The sequence below is a fragment of the Bos indicus x Bos taurus genome, chromosome 12, assembly GCF_003369695.1.
Source record: "Bos indicus x Bos taurus breed Angus x Brahman F1 hybrid chromosome 12, Bos_hybrid_MaternalHap_v2.0, whole genome shotgun sequence".
In the NCBI taxonomy this organism is placed as follows: domain Eukaryota; kingdom Metazoa; phylum Chordata; class Mammalia; order Artiodactyla; family Bovidae; genus Bos; species Bos indicus x Bos taurus.
The window spans coordinates 70804855-70824785 of record NC_040087.1 but is presented as its reverse complement, the minus strand read 5'-3'; the positions used below and the strand labels follow the sequence as shown (position 1 = coordinate 70824785).

At 41.4% G+C, this 19931-nt stretch overlaps 2 protein-coding genes across 5 annotated transcripts in view; one reads left to right on the top strand and one right to left on the bottom strand.

Annotated features, from left to right (window-relative positions):
• LOC113902485 (multidrug resistance-associated protein 4-like) overlaps positions 1-19931 on the bottom strand; it is a 157691-nt gene that overhangs the window by 108700 nt on the left and 29060 nt on the right. For all 3 annotated transcript variants that reach the window (XM_027557822.1, XM_027557823.1, XM_027557821.1), the window contains exons 7-11: positions 18878-19003; positions 17717-17966; positions 15383-15484; positions 7783-7872; positions 5179-5370 (exon numbers count right to left, since the gene is read on the bottom strand). In XM_027557822.1, coding sequence (XP_027413623.1) covers positions 5179-5370; positions 7783-7872; positions 15383-15484; positions 17717-17966; positions 18878-19003 — 760 coding nt within the window. The remainder of the gene's footprint in view (positions 1-5178; positions 5371-7782; positions 7873-15382; positions 15485-17716; positions 17967-18877; positions 19004-19931) is intronic.
• On the top strand, positions 5783-6217 carry LOC113902488 (28S ribosomal protein S18c, mitochondrial-like). Of its 2 annotated transcripts, XM_027557825.1 has the most exons (2): positions 5783-5937; positions 6022-6217. In XM_027557825.1, the coding sequence occupies exons 1-2, from the start codon at positions 5783-5785 to the stop codon at positions 6215-6217; spliced, it is 351 nt and encodes a 116-aa protein (XP_027413626.1). The 2 variants fall into 2 exon arrangements, with proteins under 2 accessions (XP_027413626.1, XP_027413625.1); XM_027557824.1 differs by having other exon boundaries at positions 5783-6217.

Below are 19931 nucleotides of genomic sequence, written 5' to 3'. Positions count from 1 at the left end.
AGTTCTTCTGTGTATTCTTGCCACCTCTTCTTATCTTCTGCTTCTGTTAGGTCCATACCATTTCTGTCCTTTATTGAGCCCATCTTTGCATGAAATGTTCCCTTGGTATCTCTAGTTTTCTTGAAGAGATCTGTAGTCTTTCCCATTCTGTTGTTTGCCTCTATTTCTTTGCATTGATCGCTGAAGAAGGCTTTCTTATCTCTTCTTGCTATTCTTCAGAATTCTGAATTCAGATGCTTTCTCCTTTGTTTTTCACTTCTCTTCTTTTCACAGCTATTTCTAAGGCCTCCTCAGACAGCCATTTTGCTTTTTTCCATTTCTTTTCCATGGGAATGTTCTTGATCCCTGTTTCCTGTACAATGTCATGAACCTCTGTCCATAATTCATCGGGCACTCTATCTATCAGATCTAGTCCCTTAAACCTATTTCTCACTTCCACGGTATAATCATAAGGAATTTGATTTAGGTCATACCTGAATGGTCTAGTGGTTTCCCTACTTTCTTCAATGTCAGTCTGAATTTGGCAATAAGGAGTTCATGATCTGAGTCACAGTCAGCTCCTGGTCTTGTTTTTATTGACTGTATAGAGCTTCTCCATCTTTGCCCACAAAGAATATAATGGATCTGATTTTGGTGTTGACTATCTGGTGATGTCCATGCATAGAGTCTTCTCTTGTGTTGTTGGAAGAGGCTGTTTGCTATGATCAGTGCATTTTCTTGGCAAAATTCTATTAGTCTTTGACCTGTTTCATTCCATATTCCAATGCCAAATTTGCCTGTTACTCCAGGTGTTTCTTGACTTCCTACTTTTGCATTCCAGTCCCCTATAATAAAAAGGGTATCTTTTTTGGGTGTTACTAAAAGGTCTTGTAGGTCTTCATAGAACCATTCAACTTCAGCTTCTTCAGCATTACTGGTTAGGGCATAGACTTGGATTACAGTGATATTGAATGGTTTGCCTTGGAAACGAACAGAGATCATTATGTCAGAAATCTTTGAATTATCTACTAAACCCCTCAGGCATCAACCTAAGATACATAGCAGTACTTTTCTGCAGATGATGCCCTCACTCTCTGTCTCTACTTTAGCAAATTTGGGGAGAAAGTGGGTAGCACACTGGAGTCTCCATGATAAACAAGTCCTTTGATCTCCCTAAGTCCCACATTCCTCTTCTACAGAATGTGCTACAAAAACAAGTCACTAAATTCAAAAGTGAGAACAACCTCTATCAATGGGAAAAGGACTGAAATTGATTATAACTTGCTACTGGTGGCTGATGCCTATTTTCCCATCAAACCAACAGTGGGACCACATTCACAGTGTGGGTCATAACATGCAAAGCACATGACCATAAAGAGAAGAAAGAAGGTGTCTTCATCGTAACCCTCCCTGACAGGCACACAGACACACAGGTTCCCTGCTCACTCAAAGCTTAACTGGGGTACATCCAATGAAAGGCAGCAATTGGTCTGTCATGAAAATTCATCATTATTTCACCTTCTTTCTTTGTTGAGTTCAGAAGTTATTACCATCCATTGCTTTGGTTTTCATGAACAACAGTGAGCCATTTTAAGACAGGTTCCCAGCCCTACACACACACACACGCACACACACACTCACATGCACACGCACACAGAGTTGTTGGCCTGTATTTCACTGTTCAAATCCTTGCAAACTATTCCACTTAGTTTTTATGCTTTGATTCTATGTTCTTTCATTTTGTTTCTCAAAATAGTAACACATCATAGCACAGCAATCTTAACCATGTTCTAGAAAAGGCACCTAAATCCACTCATTCACTTAGCACAGTTAGGGCACAAGAAACAGGCTCTCTGAGTCTGGTAGCAGTACTGTAAGTGTGTTGTTGACTCTGACGATTATTTATGGACCGGCCGCAAATGGGAAAAACATTTCACAGGATTTGAAATAAAATCCAAGTCAGGCTAATTTCCCAGCCACTATTTTCTGATTAGGTTAAAGGGAAAAGCCTGACTTGAGTATAGACTACAATTCCCCCCACTGACAGAAAGGTGTTCTTATTCACGTTATTTTCCTTTAAGCTAAGTTTCCCCAATTCTTACTGAACAGCAGACACACAAACTAGAGGCAAACTAGGAAATGGCGATGCTGGTTTGGTGCCATCCATCCAGAAGCACATCTAGGGCCCTTCAGCAGTGGTGGAGACTTACAGTAGAAGCACCACGGAGAAGACTGCTGAAATGGTAAATGTGGGTCCGGACATGAGGCCCTGGCTAAGGAGGGATGGACTCTAGAGTCGAGCAGCAGGAGCCCTGTCTTCCTTCACAGCTTTTTTCCCATGTGGAATCGCCCCTCCTCTCACGGCCTGTCAATATTCTGCCCATTTTCCCAGGCTCATCCCAAGCACCCTCTCCCATGGAACTATCCTGGACTCATCCCTTCCTGCTGGGTTCCTAAGGCTCTGTTTACATCTCTCATCTCTCACGAAGGACCGTCTTATTCTGCTTCATCATTTGTACACGTGCACACAGCTTCTCTCAGCTCCTGGGGAGTAAGATCTGTGCACCAAGCTCTGTGCTGGACCCTGACACTTATTATTTCTAATCCTCACAACAACCTCACAGGAAGTCCTGGCCCCATTTCACAGATGAGGAAACTTAGACAAAGTAATGCCATATCACTGGTCTGAGGATGGTCAACTGCTAAACAGAAGAGCTGGAATCTGAACCAGATCATGTCCTTTTGAACCAGTTCATAGCCTTATGCTCTTTCACACCATGATGCCCAGGTGGTAACCAAAGATTATATTTGAAATGAAGGCAACGCTAAAATAACTCAAGTGTCAAAGGCATCTATACCTAGACACAGAATGATCAGTTAACTTGTTATCCTATGATTGTTAAGGCAGTCTGAAAAGAAAATGTCCAAGTTGGCAGGAATGTGTAAATATAAGATGAAAGTACAAACTTACAGGCATACAAGACGGATTTGTAAGGTCAAGCAATCTATGTGGGAAAATATCAAACTAGAATTTATCAGCATGATACCTCAATGTAATGCCTAAAATTTTTTAAAATCCTTAAAAGCTTTTTATAAAAAAATTTTTTTAAGTTTTTAAAAGTGGTTAAGGATAATAGACAGTCAAATGTTACATACTATATTGCTTATGGTAACAGAATATGTTTACTGTTGATTTATGTGGCATCTGGTCCCATTCAGATCAGATCAGATCAGTCGCTCAGTCGTGTCCGACTCTTTGTGACCCCATGAATCACAGCACATCACGCCTCCCTGTCCATCACCATCTCCCGGAGTTCACTCAGACTCATGTCCATTGAGTCAGTGATGCCGTCCAGCCATCTCATCCTCTGTCGTCCCCTTCTCTTCCTGCCCCCAATCCCTCCCAGCATCAGAGTCTTTTCCAATGAATCAACTCTTCGCATGAGGTGGCCAAAGTGCTGGAGTTTCAGCTTTAGCATCATTGCTTCCAAAGAAATCCCAGGGCTGATCTCCTTCAGAATGGACTGGTTGGATCTCCTTGCAGTCCAAGGGACTCTCAAGAGTCTTCTCCAACACCACAGTTCAAAAGCATCAATTCTTCGGTGCTTAGCCTTCTTCACAGTCCAACTCTCACATCCATACATGACCACAGGAAAAACCATAGCCTTGACTAGACGAACCTTTGTTGGCAAAGTAATGTCTCTGCTTTTGAACATGCTGTCTAGGTTGTTCATAACTTTCCTTCCAAGGAGTAAGCGTCTTTTAATTTCATGGCTGCAGTGATTTTGGAGTCCAGAAAATAAAGTCTGACACTGTTTCCACTGTTTCCCCATCTATTTCCCATGAAGTGGTGGGACCGGATGCCATGATATTCGTTTTCTGAATGTTGAGCTTTAAGCCAACTTTTTCACTCTCCACTTTCACTTTCATCAAGAGGTTTTTGAGTTCCTCTTCACTTTCTGCCATAAGGGTGGTGTCATCTGCATATCTGAGGTTATTGATATTTCTTCCGGCAATCTTGATTTCAGTTTGTGTTTCCTCCAGTCCAGCGTTTCTCATGATGTACTCTGCATATAAGTTAATTCCCGGAAAATAGGTGAGGAAAAGGTGGAAACAGTGACAGATTTTATTTTCTTGGGCTCAAAAATCACTGCAGATGAAAAAAAGAAAAATCACTGCAGATGGTGACTGAAGCCATGAAATTAAAAGATGCTTGCTCTTTTGGAAGAAAAGCTATGACCAACCTAGACAGCATATTAAAAAGCAGAGACATCACTTTGCTGACAAGGGTCCATATAGTCAAAGCTATGGTTTTTTCCAGTAGTCATGTATGAATGTTAGAGTTGGAGCATAAAGAAGGCTGAGTGCCAAAGAATTGATACTTTTGAATTATGGTTCTAGAGAAGTCTCTTGAGAGTCCCTTGGACTGCAAGGAGATTAAACCAGTCAATCCTAAAGGACATTAACCCTAAATATTCATTGGAAAGACTGATGCTAAAGCTGAAGCTCCAATAATTTGGCCACTTGTATGAACTGCCAACTCATTGGAAAAGACCCTGACACTGGAAAAGACTGCAGGCAGGAGGAGAAGGGGATGACAGAGAATGAGATGGTTGGATGGCCTCACTGACTCGGTGGACATGAGTTTGAGCAAGCTCCAGGAGATGGTGAAGGATGGGGAAGCCTGGAGTGCTGTACTCCATAGGGTCAAAAAGAGCTGGACAGGATTTAGTGACTGAACAACAATGTCTACAGATGAACTAACCTGAGGTCTAGTATATGCTCTGGAATACTGGGGGATGGGGTGGGGTGTTAGGTGGAGGGGTGGCCCAGGGCAGGGGTAATGACCCAGCAAGACTGGCCACCAGCTGACCCCAGCTGAACCTGGGGGTAGGAACATGAGGGTTCATTACACAGTGCTCTCTATTCTTACAAATTTTTGTTAATTGTCCATTAAAAAAAGAATCTAAAAGTGAATGAAACCACCAAATGAAACAAAGGCATTCTGTGACCATCATTATCACACCAGAATTAAAACAACAATGCATATGACTGCATACTTACGCAGAAGTCCAGCTTAAAGCAACAAATAAAAGACCTTTCAAAATCAAATAAAAAGAACTTTCAACAAATCTTAGAGCTTAAACCAATATTATTATTTGAAATTTGAGTACATGCAACTCAAGAGTCATTACTCACCTTTTCCAAAGCACAAGCCCTTATTACTTTTTCATATCGGTCTTTTTCATATTTCTTCCCAAATAAAATATTACTCCTCACAGTTCCTGGAAACACCCAGGGCTGCTGAGAAACATACGCGATCTTCCCATGCACTCTGACCTTCCCCTGTCTTGGGGGCAGCTCCCCGAGGACAGCACGTAACAGTGATGACTGAAACAGAAGGCAACACACATGCGTGAACAGGCAGCACTCAGGACGGAACACACCCCACAGCATAGCCAACCCCACCCTGGTGCTTGATAAATGATATCAGAACAGGATAAAGTACAGCTCTGGAAGTTGCAGAAAAAAATGGAAAACAGCACTATTGGTCAACGTAGACTAAAGGTTGGTAAGGAATGTTAATACTGTAACAATCCACTCTGCCAGAGTTTCCCCCAAATGAAGTGCTCTACTCAGCAAAGACTAAGAATGCTTAACATCCTTCACTAGCAGAGCAGACCAGCATGATGTGTACTTTCTGTATCTGATGTGTAATGCAGTTGTTCTTGCATTTGTTATCTTTTTCTTGACAAATACTTTTTCTTAAAAAACTATGTGGGGAGGAGAGGAGCAAAGAACCATGGCCACTATGGTAGCTCTTTGCAGTGGGCTAGGGAAGAGAAAGTTGACGCATTTTACAACAGCTGTTGTCTGCCTCATAAATCCTGGGATTCATGCAGTGCTGTGGAGAAGAAGTTGTTCACAATATAAACAGGTAACCAGCAACAGGGACCTGCCTATTCCAATGGAAAATCCTTATAAGGCGCCTCTGAAAAAATGTATCTTGTATGAAAAATGTGTAGATTATAAGAATCTACAGCTTTTATCCCAGTTTATTTCTCCATTTACTGGATGCATTTATGGAAGGCACATAACAGGTGTTTGTGGGAACAAACAAAAGGAAATCACAAAAGCAATTAAGAGAGCTCAAATTTGGGGGTTTATACCAGTTACATACAAGTATCCTGCCTATCTCAAAGACCCTAAAGTTTGTAACATCGAATATAGGGAGTAATTATATAAAGCTATCATCAATAAACATAATTTGCAACAAGAAAAAAAGTTATGTGGGTATTTCCCTGGTGGTCCAGTGGTTAAGAATCCGCCTTCCAGGATGGGTGGAAGGCATAGTTTGGGAGTTCAGGATGGACAGGTACACACTGCTATATTTGAAATGGATCACCAGCAGGGACCTACTCTATCGCTCATGGAACTCTAGTCAATGTTACATGGCAGTCTGGATGGGAGGGGAGTTTGGGGGAGAATGGATACATGTATATATATGGCTGACATACACCCTTCACTGTTCACCTGAAACTATCAGTACATTGTTAACTGGCTACAACCCAATATAAAACAAAAAGTTAAAAAAATAATAACTACATTCAGAATATAAACACTGAAAAAAAAAAGAAGAATCCATCTTCCAATGACAGAGGCTCTGGTCAGATCTGTGGTCCCCTGTGGTCCCCTGTGGTCAGTTCTGTGGTCAGAGAACTAAGATCCCATGTGGCCCAGGGTAACTCAGCCCACATACCACAATTAGAGACCCCAGGCACTGCAACCAAGACCCAATGCAATCAAATAAATTTTAAAATATATTTTAAAAAATTTTTAAAGCTTTGTGTGAAGAATATATCCAAAGATTATTATTTAAAAGAACTCTGAGCTAGTTGCATTTGAAGAATAGAAGTCCATCATGCCCAGGGAGCTCAAAATTCTGTGCTCTGCGACAACCTAGGGTGGTAGGACAGGGTGAGAGGTGGGAAAAATATTCAAGAGAGAGGAGACATCTGTATACCTATGGCTGTTGATTCATGTTGATGTATGGCGATTATTCTCCAATTTTAAAAAATAAAAATTTTAAAAGCCCTTCATGGAGGAAATCATCACCCTGTCCTGTACACATCCCACATTTGGGTTTCTGCATTTTGTCATACAAAACACAGGACACTAAGTGCATCTACACATGCCCTTCAAATCTCCTGTAACACACAGAAATGACATATCCGTGTCCATACCATCAGAGTGCTCACCACACTGGGCTGAAATAACCTGCCTGCATATCTGTCTTGCCCTGGAACTTGGTTGCCTCTGAAAGGCAGAGTCGGGATCTTGCTCAAGTCTGTACCTTTATCTCCAGCACGTGGCTGCACCTTCACTGCATGTGTACCGATGGGACCAAGTCAAGTCACGTAAAGAAATGCTCAGAGCTTCCTAGAAGAGCCTTTACCACCTCCAGAATTCCTGGAGGGGCCACTGTGACAAAAAGAAGCCCCCATTGTCTCTATCCAACCTGAACAGCTGTCACATAGATAATCCCCTTCACTGAGATGTCCAAATTCCTGACACCAATTCACAACTGTGCCACGTAAAGCACCAAGAAGGAAAACACAGTGTGCATTTATCTAGGTTTATGTGGCCACGAAACCTTCTCACAAACTAATATTGCATGGAACACACATAGAGAAACACCGTTCTAAATACAGCCAATTCAAACTGTGTCACACTCAGCTCCGGGTTTCACTCTTGAGAATTTAACAAGGGCTGTGGTGTTGCATCAAGGGCATCACAACTTACCTTTCCTGCTCCCACAGGTCCAACCACAGCTAACAGTTCACCGGGTCTGACAGTAAAGGAAAGGCCTCGTAGAGATGGGGTTTCTGATTCCTGCAAATTAAAGTTTATAAAAATGTACCCATTTCAATAAAGTAACATACACCTTACTTTAGAAAATAGAAAAAATGTAATAGTTATTGATATGCTCACATTAACCAACATTTTCTCCTTCCTATTTCAATATACTGTGCTCAAAAGGCCTTTTCATCCAATCCTATATCTTTAGGGTGTTGAAGAAGTTTTAGCTGCCTTTAGGAAGGCTCCTTCTTTTACCAGATTTCTGGACACAGCTCTAGACACCCACAGATTTTAAATAGCAGAGATGACAAGGCACCTACCTGAAATGCAAACTGAAGCATGCACACTAGTTTATTAAAATAATGTACTTAATACAATATTCAGTGTGGGAGGTTTTTAATCATGTGGCTCAGATGGTAAAGAATCTTCCAGCAATGTAGGAGATCTGGGTTCGATCCCTGGGTCAGGAAGATCCCCTGGAGAAGAGAATGGAAACCTACTCCAGTATTCTTGCCTGAAGAATATCAGGGACAGAGGAGCCTGGCGGGCTACAGTCGGTGGGGTCACAAAAAGTTGGACACGACTGAGGGGCTAACACTTGCACTTCCTTTTCAAGTTTTCATCATGACCCTTGGTTTTAACTGTCTCATTAATCCACAAGGTGGCAGCATAAGTACCTGGTGTGCCTGGCCCTTCAATAAATAATTTGAAATATCCACAAATGTCTCCATTTTCATTCAATATAGAATGAACCTCAATAATGTTCAGCAAGCAAAATGGCACTTTATATGAAGAAGTCACTCTTGGTAAATTAATTCTTATAAGTAACAGTCAAAGCTCTCATTTAATGAGAGCTATACTGTAGCACAAACACAACAACAATTGGGGAATAAAGAAATTAATTATGCCATTATGGGATAAAGTGATAAAGCCTCAATTTCCTATGTCTTACATGCATTACCTGTCCTGGTTAAATAGGAGCAATAAAGTATTTGTACTGTAAGAAAAACAAAACGTGAAGGTACACGCAACAGTGCACATTCCAATGTGAGGGAGGACAAAGTACTCATCAAGCCAATCACAGGTTGTATTCCTGGTAGACTTAAGGGTATGTGTGTGTCTCTACATATTCAAAGTGTTAATAAAATTGCCAGTAACTGCTGTGTCAAGAAAAAAAAAAATAGTGGTTACATGTGATTCAGTAAAATACCCTAAAGACTAAAAGCACAGAGTCTGGATTAAAAGTCTGGATACTCTTCAAACTGAAAATATTTTCTGGAAAGAATTGAACTGATTATATAATACTCACATACTAAAATAATGACAATGATTTTTCATCACCAAAAAAAACTAGTTTCAGATTTGGGGAATGACAAATTATCAATAGGAAGCTAGATTTTAATACACAAGAAATATTTTTTAAGCTTTTTAAGCTTCTCCACTCCTCTCTCCTGCCTGATGCTTGGAATTCCTATTTTACTACTTTTCATTCCGTTATGACTACAAAATAGTGAACCACCTGCAGACATCAGCCTCCTATTGCAGCCCCTCAGTCTGTCATTTCAAGCCAAATGCCAGGCTGGATGAAGCACAAGCTGGAATCAAGACTGCCGGGAGAAATATCAATAACCTCAGATATGCAGATAACACCACCCTTAAGGCAGAAAGTGAAGAACTAAAGAACCTCTTGATGAAAGTGAAAGAGGAGAGTGAAAAAGCTGGCTTAAAACTAAACACTCAAAACAAAAAACAAAAAACTCAACACTCAGAAAACTAAGATCATGGCATCCAGTCCCATCACTTCATGGCAAGTAGATGGGGAAACGATGGAAAGAGTGACAGACTTTATTTTTTGGAGCTCCAAAATCACTGCAGATGGTGACTGCAGCCATGAAATTAAAAGATGCTTGTTCTTTCAAAGAAAAGCTATGACCGACCTACACAACATATTAAAAAGCAGAGACATTACTTTACTAACAAAGGTCCACCTAATCAAAGCTATGATTTTTCCAGGAGTCATGTATGGATGTGAGAAAAGAAAGCTGAGCACCAAAGAATTGATGCTTTTGAACTGTGGTGTTGGAGAAGACTCTTGAGAGTCCTTTGGACAGCACAGAGATCCAACCAGTCCGTCCTAAAGGAAATCAGCCCTGAATATTCACTGGAAGGACTCATGCTGAAGCTGAAACTCCAATAGTTTGGCCACCTGATGCAAAGAAATGAATCATTTGAGAAGACCCTGATGGCTGGGAAAGATTGAAGGTGGGCAGAGGAGGGGGATGACAGAGGATGAGATGGTTGGAGGGCATCATTGACTTGATGGACATGAGTTTGAGTAAGCTCTGGAAGTCGGTGATAGACAGGGAAGCCTGGTGTGCTGCAGTCCATGGGGTTGCAAAGAGTTGGACACAACTGAGCGACTGAACTGAATTGAACCTTCTGTCAGGGCCAGGCAGGGTTCCCTCCCTGTTTAGGCTTCAGGATCCGACACTGCTCTGCGGTGACCAGAAAGGGGCAGCACTCAACAGTCCATGGCTGCTGGGTCCCCTCCCCCACTGGTTAACCAGGCTGGGGGACACTGACTCAAGGATTATCATCTGAGCCCCAACTCTGTGCAGACGCAGTTTGAAACCCCGGTCCCGTGAGATCTGCAGGCTCCCACAGGACTATTTTTCTTATTTTGGCTGCTCTGGGTCTTTGTTGCAGTGTGTGGGCTTAATTGCTGCATAGCATGTTGAGATCTTAGTTCTTCACCAGGGGTGGAACCCACATCCCCTGTACTAGCAGGTGGATTCTTAACCACTGGACCACCAGAGAAGTCCTGGAACCATTTATTTTAAAGCATAAAGATTGTGACCAAGTCCCATCATTCCATGAATGAGACCTGAGTCCCCAAGACCTTCCCCACCTGCCCACCTGGCTGTCTAGGGGAGCAGGTTACTGAGCTCATGTCTGTCTCCTGCCTCCCAGCCCAGCAGGGGCTTCATTTAGACTCAGCTTCTCTCCAAAACCCAAATGTCTTCCCCTTCCCCTCCTAGGGCTCTCTCATCCGTGACCTAACCTGACAGCCCTAATCACTAATGACCCCAACAGGGGGCATAGTGCTTCCATAGGCAAGGCCAGGACAACAGAACAGGGTGTTCTGGACTACAGTGCAATTTACACAGAAGTCTGTGACCATGTTATTAAGCTCTTGAAGACAAGATAGTTCACTTTAAAATGCTACATAGTTTGGTACAGAAGCAATTCAATGGACACCTGCACACACTGGGGGGGGAGGGTGCAGGGGACAGAAGGACAGACGCAGTGATGGGTCCACTTGAACACCTGCATGGAGGACGTGATGTCCAGGCTCTCCCACCCGCTGCCCTGGGCTGTGGGCTGCCTGGCCACGCTCTGTGTGATGACCAGCTCAGGGCACCACCCTGGCCCTGATGTGATTATAGCCCGGCTTTACTGAGCACCACCATGAGAGCCCCAGTGCCGCCACTCCTCAGAGGCACCTCTTCAGCACCAGAAATCTGGGAAACCACAACAGCTGTGTTTCCTGTTTTGATGCTAAGGTTGCTAATACTAACTTCTTTTGGAAAAAATGAAAGGTAAAAGCTACTATTCAGATAACTCAACATTAGTGACTGTCAGGTGCTGAATTCTGTTCTGTGCCCACTGCCAACCAACACCAACCAATTCTAAATCCACAACTCTGCCTTCCCCTCCTCAGCTCCCACCACAGAGACCAAGTCAGGTACAAGTAACACCACTCTAACTCCGACCTCCCAACCTGTGCCAAAGTCTGCCTTTGACACATCCAGCTTCTTTAGAAGAAATGTCTTTGTCTTGGGTGTGCAGGGTGTCATTTTCTTTCTCTATAAATTCTTCAGATCTAAAAAACAAAACTACTACACTATGAAAACAGACCTGCTAAATTAACAAGTACTGGTGTGTAACTAACTGAAACAATATTTTCTTTCAATATGTCGCACATGGAAGATGTTATTCTACGACCCTTAATTGTTCCCTTATAAGCATCGCCCTTGAAGAAGAATCAGTTAAATCACTTTGTTCAAGGGAATATTTAAAACATTCTGCATGAATCCTTGTGTCTTTTTTTACCTTAAATGACTGTTGCTGTGGTATTAGTTCTCTCTTCTTGACATGTCAGCTGTGACTCTGTAAGTGACAGAAAACACTGTCCTGTGCAGACAACCCCATGACTCTCTTGGCAGTTTTAATGTTGTCATTTTAAAGCCTGAAAGCTGCATTATTTTTATGCAAACTCAGGATGTAGTTTAGTGATCAGAATTCAGAAGAATATGCTGAAGCAGCATCAAGCAGGTGGATTTTTGGCTATCATTTCCAAAGTGGAATAGATTTATAAATTTAGTAGCCTTAGAGCAAAATTCTGTGCTTAATAACAGTTATTCTTTCTACATAGAAACAAGAAAAATAGTAAAGTATAGCAGCTTATTGTTCATACTTGTAAAGCACCTTATATGTTTGAGAAATTAAAAAACAGTGCCTCAAATGGTGATTCGACATTTCACATTAAAGAAGGGAAAAGTTGGTTGGAGGATGTAACTGTTGATGTGGGTAGTAAAAAACCTGCTTTAAGATACTTAAGTGTTAGCATTTAATTGAAAACATCCCTATTTTATTCAAAACCCAAGTGACTTAAACGATGTTATACAAAGTCAAAAGCCTTCATCTATTGAACCACCCAAAAGTTTTCTAATGGCTAATAAAAAGTATAAAGTTGATTTAATTTTATTTTCCTCTGTACTTTAAAAAATTATCCTAACACTGTTGTGCCTCAAAAAGATTTCCACCAAGCTTTCTTGAAAAATAACTTCTATGAGGCAAGAAAGAAGTTGTTTTAGAATCATTTACTCTTTAATTAGACAATCATTTTAAGTTTTAACACAGTAAATGTGAGCAGTGTAATTTCAGAAAAAAATTTAGTTGGTCAGATTACTGTGGATTTTTAATGATGATTGCCCTGGATAAACAGATCATACTTTTTCTTTCTTCTCTCCCATCCTTTACCAGTTTCAATTCCTGTGGTGTGATAACATGCATACTTTCATTTTTTTAGTTTCCTTATGAAGCACTAGTTTTTTCAGGTATAGAGGGATCCCTCTTCCCTGACTTTGACACACAGGATTAGTTCAGGGGTTCAAATCAATTTAAAATGAGCTTTTGCTCATTAAGGCTCCAATTACTAAGGCTTTTTTGTTTTAGTTTCTTTCATCTATAGTAGTTGAATTTAGTACTTGGTTTTAAATATTTTATGGCAAGAAATGACAAATTGCTTTTGTCCATTTTTTAAGCCAGATTTCCTTACATTTAGATAATTAAAGGTTCATAAAATGAAGATTAACTGTTTCTTCATAACTTGCTGGTACAACTAGAGTTTCTTTTCCTTGCAAATCTGTACATATCCCTAGTGTTTTCAAGGGCCTTAATTGTTTAAAATTTCTAGCTTCAGAGATTTCTGGGGAAAGGCAGGCTTACATTTTTGTGTTTCCCCCAGTAGTAACAACCTAGGTACCTCACAATAGTGCCATGACTGTTAGTTTTTAGTGAGTGCTATAAGATACAAGATTTAGTTGAGAATACATAGAATTTCCATTCTCCCAAAGTGTAAAATATTAGCTGCAATGGCATCATTGTCATTTAGGTACACAGGAACACCTTGGCACACAGTAATGTTAACACTGTAGCTATTTCTATGAAAATGTAGCTGATGAAGCCTCTCCTGTAATTTTGAATGCTGCTCTAACAAAACCATAATATGGAATTAGAGTTTACAAGAAACGCCTCACAGCCTTGTTCCTCTTCCTTTAGGAGTTTAGTACCTTGAGTTATTAATAGTTTGATTTTTTTTTTTACTCTAGAAGGTATATAGAAACCTTTTCAGATTTTTCACATGATTTTTTTCACATAGACTGTAGTACAACTAAAATCCCTTATTTTACCTTACAGATATTTGTTGCACAGGCATATACTGTTGTATATAGATACTTTTATTTTAGTTCATTAAAAACTGCAGAACCAATCTGTATCATATATCAAACTGTTTTAAAATAAATCTACAAAAAATAAATAAATGATAAATCTATGTGTTTACTGGGAAAAAAAGAAATCTGCTAATGAGTCATATAAAGGATATGTTAGCATTCACATAGAGTGGCCTTTAAAATGGAATTTTAGTGGTGCTTTCTATAAATGCTTCAAGAGCATTATGCTGAGAAACACCAAGCAGGAGATAAATCTACTATATTAAGGTAGGAGAAACCATCAGGGAAGGTTAGGCACCGTGTGTGAGTTTCCATGTACAGAAGGTGCAGGGATGTGGTTTCATGTATCTGGGAACAAACCACTGTGTTGACGGTGGAGAAGGCAGGTGCTGAGTCAGAATCAGGTGAACACAATGCAGGTGGCACCACAGAGTCACAGGCACTAAAGACAGGGTGACTTTACAGTCAGGACACATGCTCTGTGGTCCCCACTCTAACAGCCCGGTTCCTGGGCTCTGCTCTGGACGGTGGACCCTCTGGTGGAGGTGTCTCCTCCCTGAGTCCCTCCAGCGCTGGACGTGAGGGCAGCTTCCTGCCATTGCTAATCTCCGGGTTGTCTCATGCACTACTGTTTTACCCTTTCTAATTTTTCCTCCCTCTTTTATCACCTACGTAACTAACTTCCTGCATGGAACTCCCTCTCCCATGGTGGGATTCAATTTTCCTGACTAATCCACACTGATGCAGGAGGGTGAGCACAGAGGACCATGAAACCTAGGGTGGGGGGAGCATTTCCGTTGGCAAAGGGCCTGCACTGGGTGTGCAATACTGACAGCTTCTTGAAACCAGACCCGGTCTTTTTTTTTTTCATTGCCTGCAACTAACAAATAAACCAAGTTTTGGAAACCACCAACTTGTCATCAACTTGTCAACAACGCTGTTAACTTGTCATCAAGTGCAATCTTTAACTAGGAATCACTGGTGCTCACTATGCCCATGGGCTGTCTCCTCCTGCCCTTGGCTGCCAACAAAGTGTACAGAACCATCCAGAAGCTCAGGATGGGGGAGTCCCCACCCTACCCCAGCCAAAGTCCAGATCACAGCCTCACTCTATGTATAATAATGTCATCTGATAATCAAGGCAAAATTGTACACTAACTCCCCAAAGCCTCTTAAACAACCAGTTGTGCAATTAACCCATTCCACACTGCAGCATTTTGTCTGTCCATTTATATAAATGCTAACATTACAAATGTATGTACTTTAAGTTCAAAAGGTGCTAATACTTTTAAATCTCTCTTGAAAATGAGATAGAGAGCAAGCAATAAGTCAAAGGTCTTAGGTTGATTTTATACTTAATCTCCATTAGATACAACTTTAGTCCCAATTTTGAGAATTTTTAGAACATACTTTCAGTAAATGAGCAACTCACAGTTTACACCACACATAAAATCTAAAAATTCTCCAGTAGTCCATGTCACAGTTGTCTGTTAGAAGTCAGGATCCTGGAATGGAAGACTTGTTACCTCATCCCAAAAAGCAGTGAAATCTTGCATGTCCACTATCCTTTCACCATCTGATGGCTGCTGAGGGTGGAGCTCTGGTATCTCATCAAGTAACAGAAAATTCTACAGAAAACAAAACAAACAAACAAAACATATTGTTAAACTGTGGAAGAAAGCACAAACAAAAAACAACTGCTTTCCTGGGATTTGCAATAAAAACCTTTGTACAATCTAAATAATGTTTTACCAACTGTACTTAAAGCATTAGTTCACATCAGAACATATTAAATAACATATGGAATAATATTTACTGTTATTACAGCTCATGGTATATATCAATAAAATCATATAATACAGTGCATTTGTTGTGGTTCAGTCATCAAGTAATGTCTAACTCTTTGCAGCCCTGTGGACTGCAGCACGCCAGGCTCCCCTGTCTTTCACTATTTCCAAGAGTTTGCTCAAATTCATGCTGATTGAGTCAGTAACGCTATCTAACTATCTCATTCTCTGTTGCTGCCTTCTCTTGCCTTCAATCTTCAAAAAGCATCAGGGTCTTTTCCAATGAGTCAGCTCTTGGCATTAGGTGGCCAAGTATTGGAGCTTCAGCTTCAGCATCAGTCCTTCCACTGAGTACTCAGGATTTGATTTACTTTAGGATTGACTGGTTTGAAATCTTTGCAGCCCAAGGGACTCTCAAGAGTCTTCTCCAGTACCACAATTCCAAAGCATCAATTATTTGGCGCTCAGTCTTCTTTATGGTCCAACTCTCACATCTGTCCATTACTATTGGAAAAATTATAGCTTTGACTATATGGACTTTGTCAGCAAAGTAATGCCTCTGGTTTTTAATAATGCTGTCTAGGTTTGTCACAGCTTTTCTTCCAAGGAGCAAGCGTCTTGTGATTTCATGGCTGCAGTCACCGTCTGCAGTGATTTTGGAGCCCAAGGAAATAAAATCTGTCAGTGCTTCTATTGTTTTCCCATATGTTGCAATGAAGTGATGGGACCAGATGTCATGATTTTAGTTTTCTGAATGTTGAGCTTTAAGCCAACTTTTTCACTTTCCTCTTTCACTTTCATCAAGAGGTTTTTAGTTTGTCTTCATTTTCTGCCATTAAAGTGGTGTCATCTGCATATCTGAGGTTATTGATATTTCTCCTGGCAATCTTGATTCCAACTTGAGCATCATCCAGCCTGGCATTTCACATGGTTGCTTCGGTCATGTCTGACTCTTAGGGACCCCATGGATTGTAGCCCTCCAGGCTCCTCTGTCCATGGCAATTCTCCAGGCAAGAACACTGGAGTGGGTTGTCAGGCCCTTCTCCAGGGGATCTTCCCAACACAGAGATCAAACCCTGGCTTCCTACATTGCAGGCAGATTCTTCATTGACTGAGCCTTGAGGGAAGGTGACAATATACAGCCTTAAGGTACTCCTTTACCAATTTGAAACCAGTCTTTGTTCCATTCCTTGTTCCAGCAACAGTTCTAACTGTTGTTTCTTGAACTGAATACAGTTTTCTCAGGAGACAGGTAAGATGGTCTGGTATTCCCATCTCTTTCAGAATTGTCCACAGTTCATTGTGATCCACACAGTCAAAGACTTTAGTGTATTCAATGAAGGAGAAGTAGATGCTTTTTCTGGAATTATATTGCTTTTCCTATGATCCAATGGATGTTGGCAATTTGATCTCTGGTTCCTATGCCTTTCTAAATCCATCTTGTTCATGTGGAAGTTCTTAGTTCACATAAAGGTGGGAATTACAAATTTGAAAAGCAGAGGGCAGTTAGAGAGAGGATTAAGCAGTAATTAAAAGGGGGCAGGGATGAAAAGGCAGATATACAAAAGGCAGGCTCAGATACCAACAAGCAAAACATCTGTGGAGGAAAGAACTCATTTTTGAACACAGAGAATTAAGTGAATCTGAGGCCACTCTTCATGTACAAGCAGCACAGAGCTCTCAGCAAGTTCCTCCCCTCCCTGTCCAGAGAGGAACTCTGTACCCCAGGACTGTGCAGTCACTGCCTAGTCATCGGAGTCAGCACAGGAGATGCAATCTGTTTGCTTCTCTTGCTTTTAGACATTTTAGTCACTCTGCAGGCATCACTACACAAAAGCCCTGTGCCACTGCTATCTATATATACTACTGGCCCTACATGAGAACCAGTTTTAGGATATCTGTAACACACTCTACCTAATAAAAGAAGAGAATACCTACAACATTCTGGGAAGTCTGCCAGCTTTGGCACTGGGAGAGTTAAATCTCACCTAACTGGCACACAGTGAGACCACATAAAGGAGCTATTTTAGGTAAAATCTGCCTATAACTTTAAAAAGTTATTTGTCCCCAAACCTTGATTCTTCGGATGCTCACGACAGCCTCTGACACCTTCTCAACAGCCATGGGGAAGTAGAGGGTGCTTGAGAACCGCAGAGCCTCAAACAGCATCACCACCACAAACACTTGGCTGGCTGTGATCAGGTTGTCAAGGAGCTCATTGGTGATGAAGGTGACAAAAATCATGATTTTGCTCACAGCGAAAAATGATGCCAAATTCATGCCCCTAAGGTAGGAACTTTTCAGAATCTTGGAAATTTCCTTCCTGGAAAAGAGAGAACGGAATAGGTTTTAAAAGAAGCATCGATATCCAAGTCCACCTCGAGGGCTCTGTCCCAACACCAGGACCACACACTTCATCACTGCTTCACTCTTCCAACTAAGCAGAGGCTTCCTGTCACCCTTTTAAACACTGTGGGTCAATCAGACTGGGTTTGAACATTCATTCAACAAGCATTCATAACCACAAGTCCTGGGCGGGGCTCCCCACTGATGACAGAAAGACACAGTCCATCCCCTCCAGGAGCTCATGAACTTGTGGGGGAAGAGAATAAGACACCCCAAAATTGTGAGACACCAAGACATCAGACAGAGGCAGGCACCATGGCCCCTCTGGAAGCACATGTCCTGGCTATTGTAAGTAGTGCTGCAATGAGCATTGAGGTGCATGTGTCTTTTTGAATTCTGGTTTTTTTCAGGGCATATGCCCAGTAGTGGGGTGGCTGGGTCATACGTAGCCTTATTCCTAGTTTTCAAAGGAATCTCCATACTGTTGTCCATAATAGCTGTGCCAATTTGCACTCCCACCACAGAGCAAAAGGGTATTGTTTGTAGATGTTTTCTTGATGGCCACTCCTACCAGTGTGAGGTGATACTTCACTGTAGTTTTGATTTGCATTTCTCTAATAAAGAGTGATGTTGAACATTTTTTTCATGTGTTTATTGACTGTTTGACTTCAGAAGCATATACAATTTTGCCTTTAAGAAGATCATAGATGGAACAGCAGATTAAAATGACATCTCCCCTCTTCCACTTAACCCGCCTGCCACATGTGAGGTGTGGATTCATAATATTTAAGCTCATCTTCATGTGAAAAGTGGTAAGACTTCTAATTTCCGTCTGTAAAAACAGGGGGGAAAGTACAAAAATATGGTGTGATACATACAAAAACTTACCTTCTCAGTCTGGTAATAAGGTCTATAAATGACCTTTCCCAAGCATTCATCTTTACTGTTCTGATGCCAGTTATGACTTCGCTCATGGTCCTGATCCTGTCGTCTGTGAGAGCTGCAGTCTTACTCCTGACGGGACAGACGTGAGATGAGCCATAGTGACCACAGCCCAACTTTCCTCAGCAGCAGCAGGGGCCACAGGGAGGGACCAGGGATCCATGATACCCTACAGCTCTTCTGTGCTGACATCACAGGCAGGTCCTTCTCAAAGTGCAAATGGAGAAAAAGACTTCTAGGAAGTCAACCATTCAGCCCAATTCAAGGAGTAACTTGGAGAACTCTCAGTACTGGCTGAGGAAGACCTGAAGTAAGTCAGGTACAAACTCTCCACCTAAGGTCGCAGTTGGGCAAGGAAGGCAAAAAGACACTGAATCTAATGGGAAGACAGTGTCTGTGCGGTGATAAAATAAGAATGAGGTGCCGGTGAGCAGAAAAGATCGGGCTGTTAATTCCACTGGGAAAGGAAAACAAGAAGCGCTTCAGAGACCTGGCAGCACTGCAACAGGGCCTCGAAGGGTAAGAAACATCTCTCCACAGCAAGACAGGAAAGAGAATTTAAAATAGAAAAAAATATCACATGTAAAGTCACCAAAAAAAGAAGGAAAAAAACCTTCAAACAGCACAATATCTCCATCACCTGACAACCTGGACAATGACCCACCTCCAACCCTCTGGGACCTGCTTCAGGTCTATCTCATCACCATTAGGCCCTTCATCACCAGCCACTGTTCTATCACATATGCTGCTGGGACTGTGCGGTTGTATAAAGACAAATTAAGATTGACTTTTTCTTTGAGGCACATATAAGTTAATGGAAACACTGAATTAAAACCAAGACATGAACATAGATACCTGAAAATTGCATAACAAAAATACATGCAGCTAAACTTGAGCATATAGGATTGTTACTATTTAATAATACTTAAATAACTTCAATATAGGTAACTTCTGCTCAAGGACACTCGACTTATTCAGGTATGGTGCTGGAAGGAGCCAG

What these genes read in the sequence shown, in the direction of transcription:
- LOC113902488 (XM_027557824.1), top strand. Translation starts at nt 5,783, where the DNA reads ATGGCCACTATGGTAGCTCTTTGCAGTGGGCTAGGGAAGAGAAAGTTG.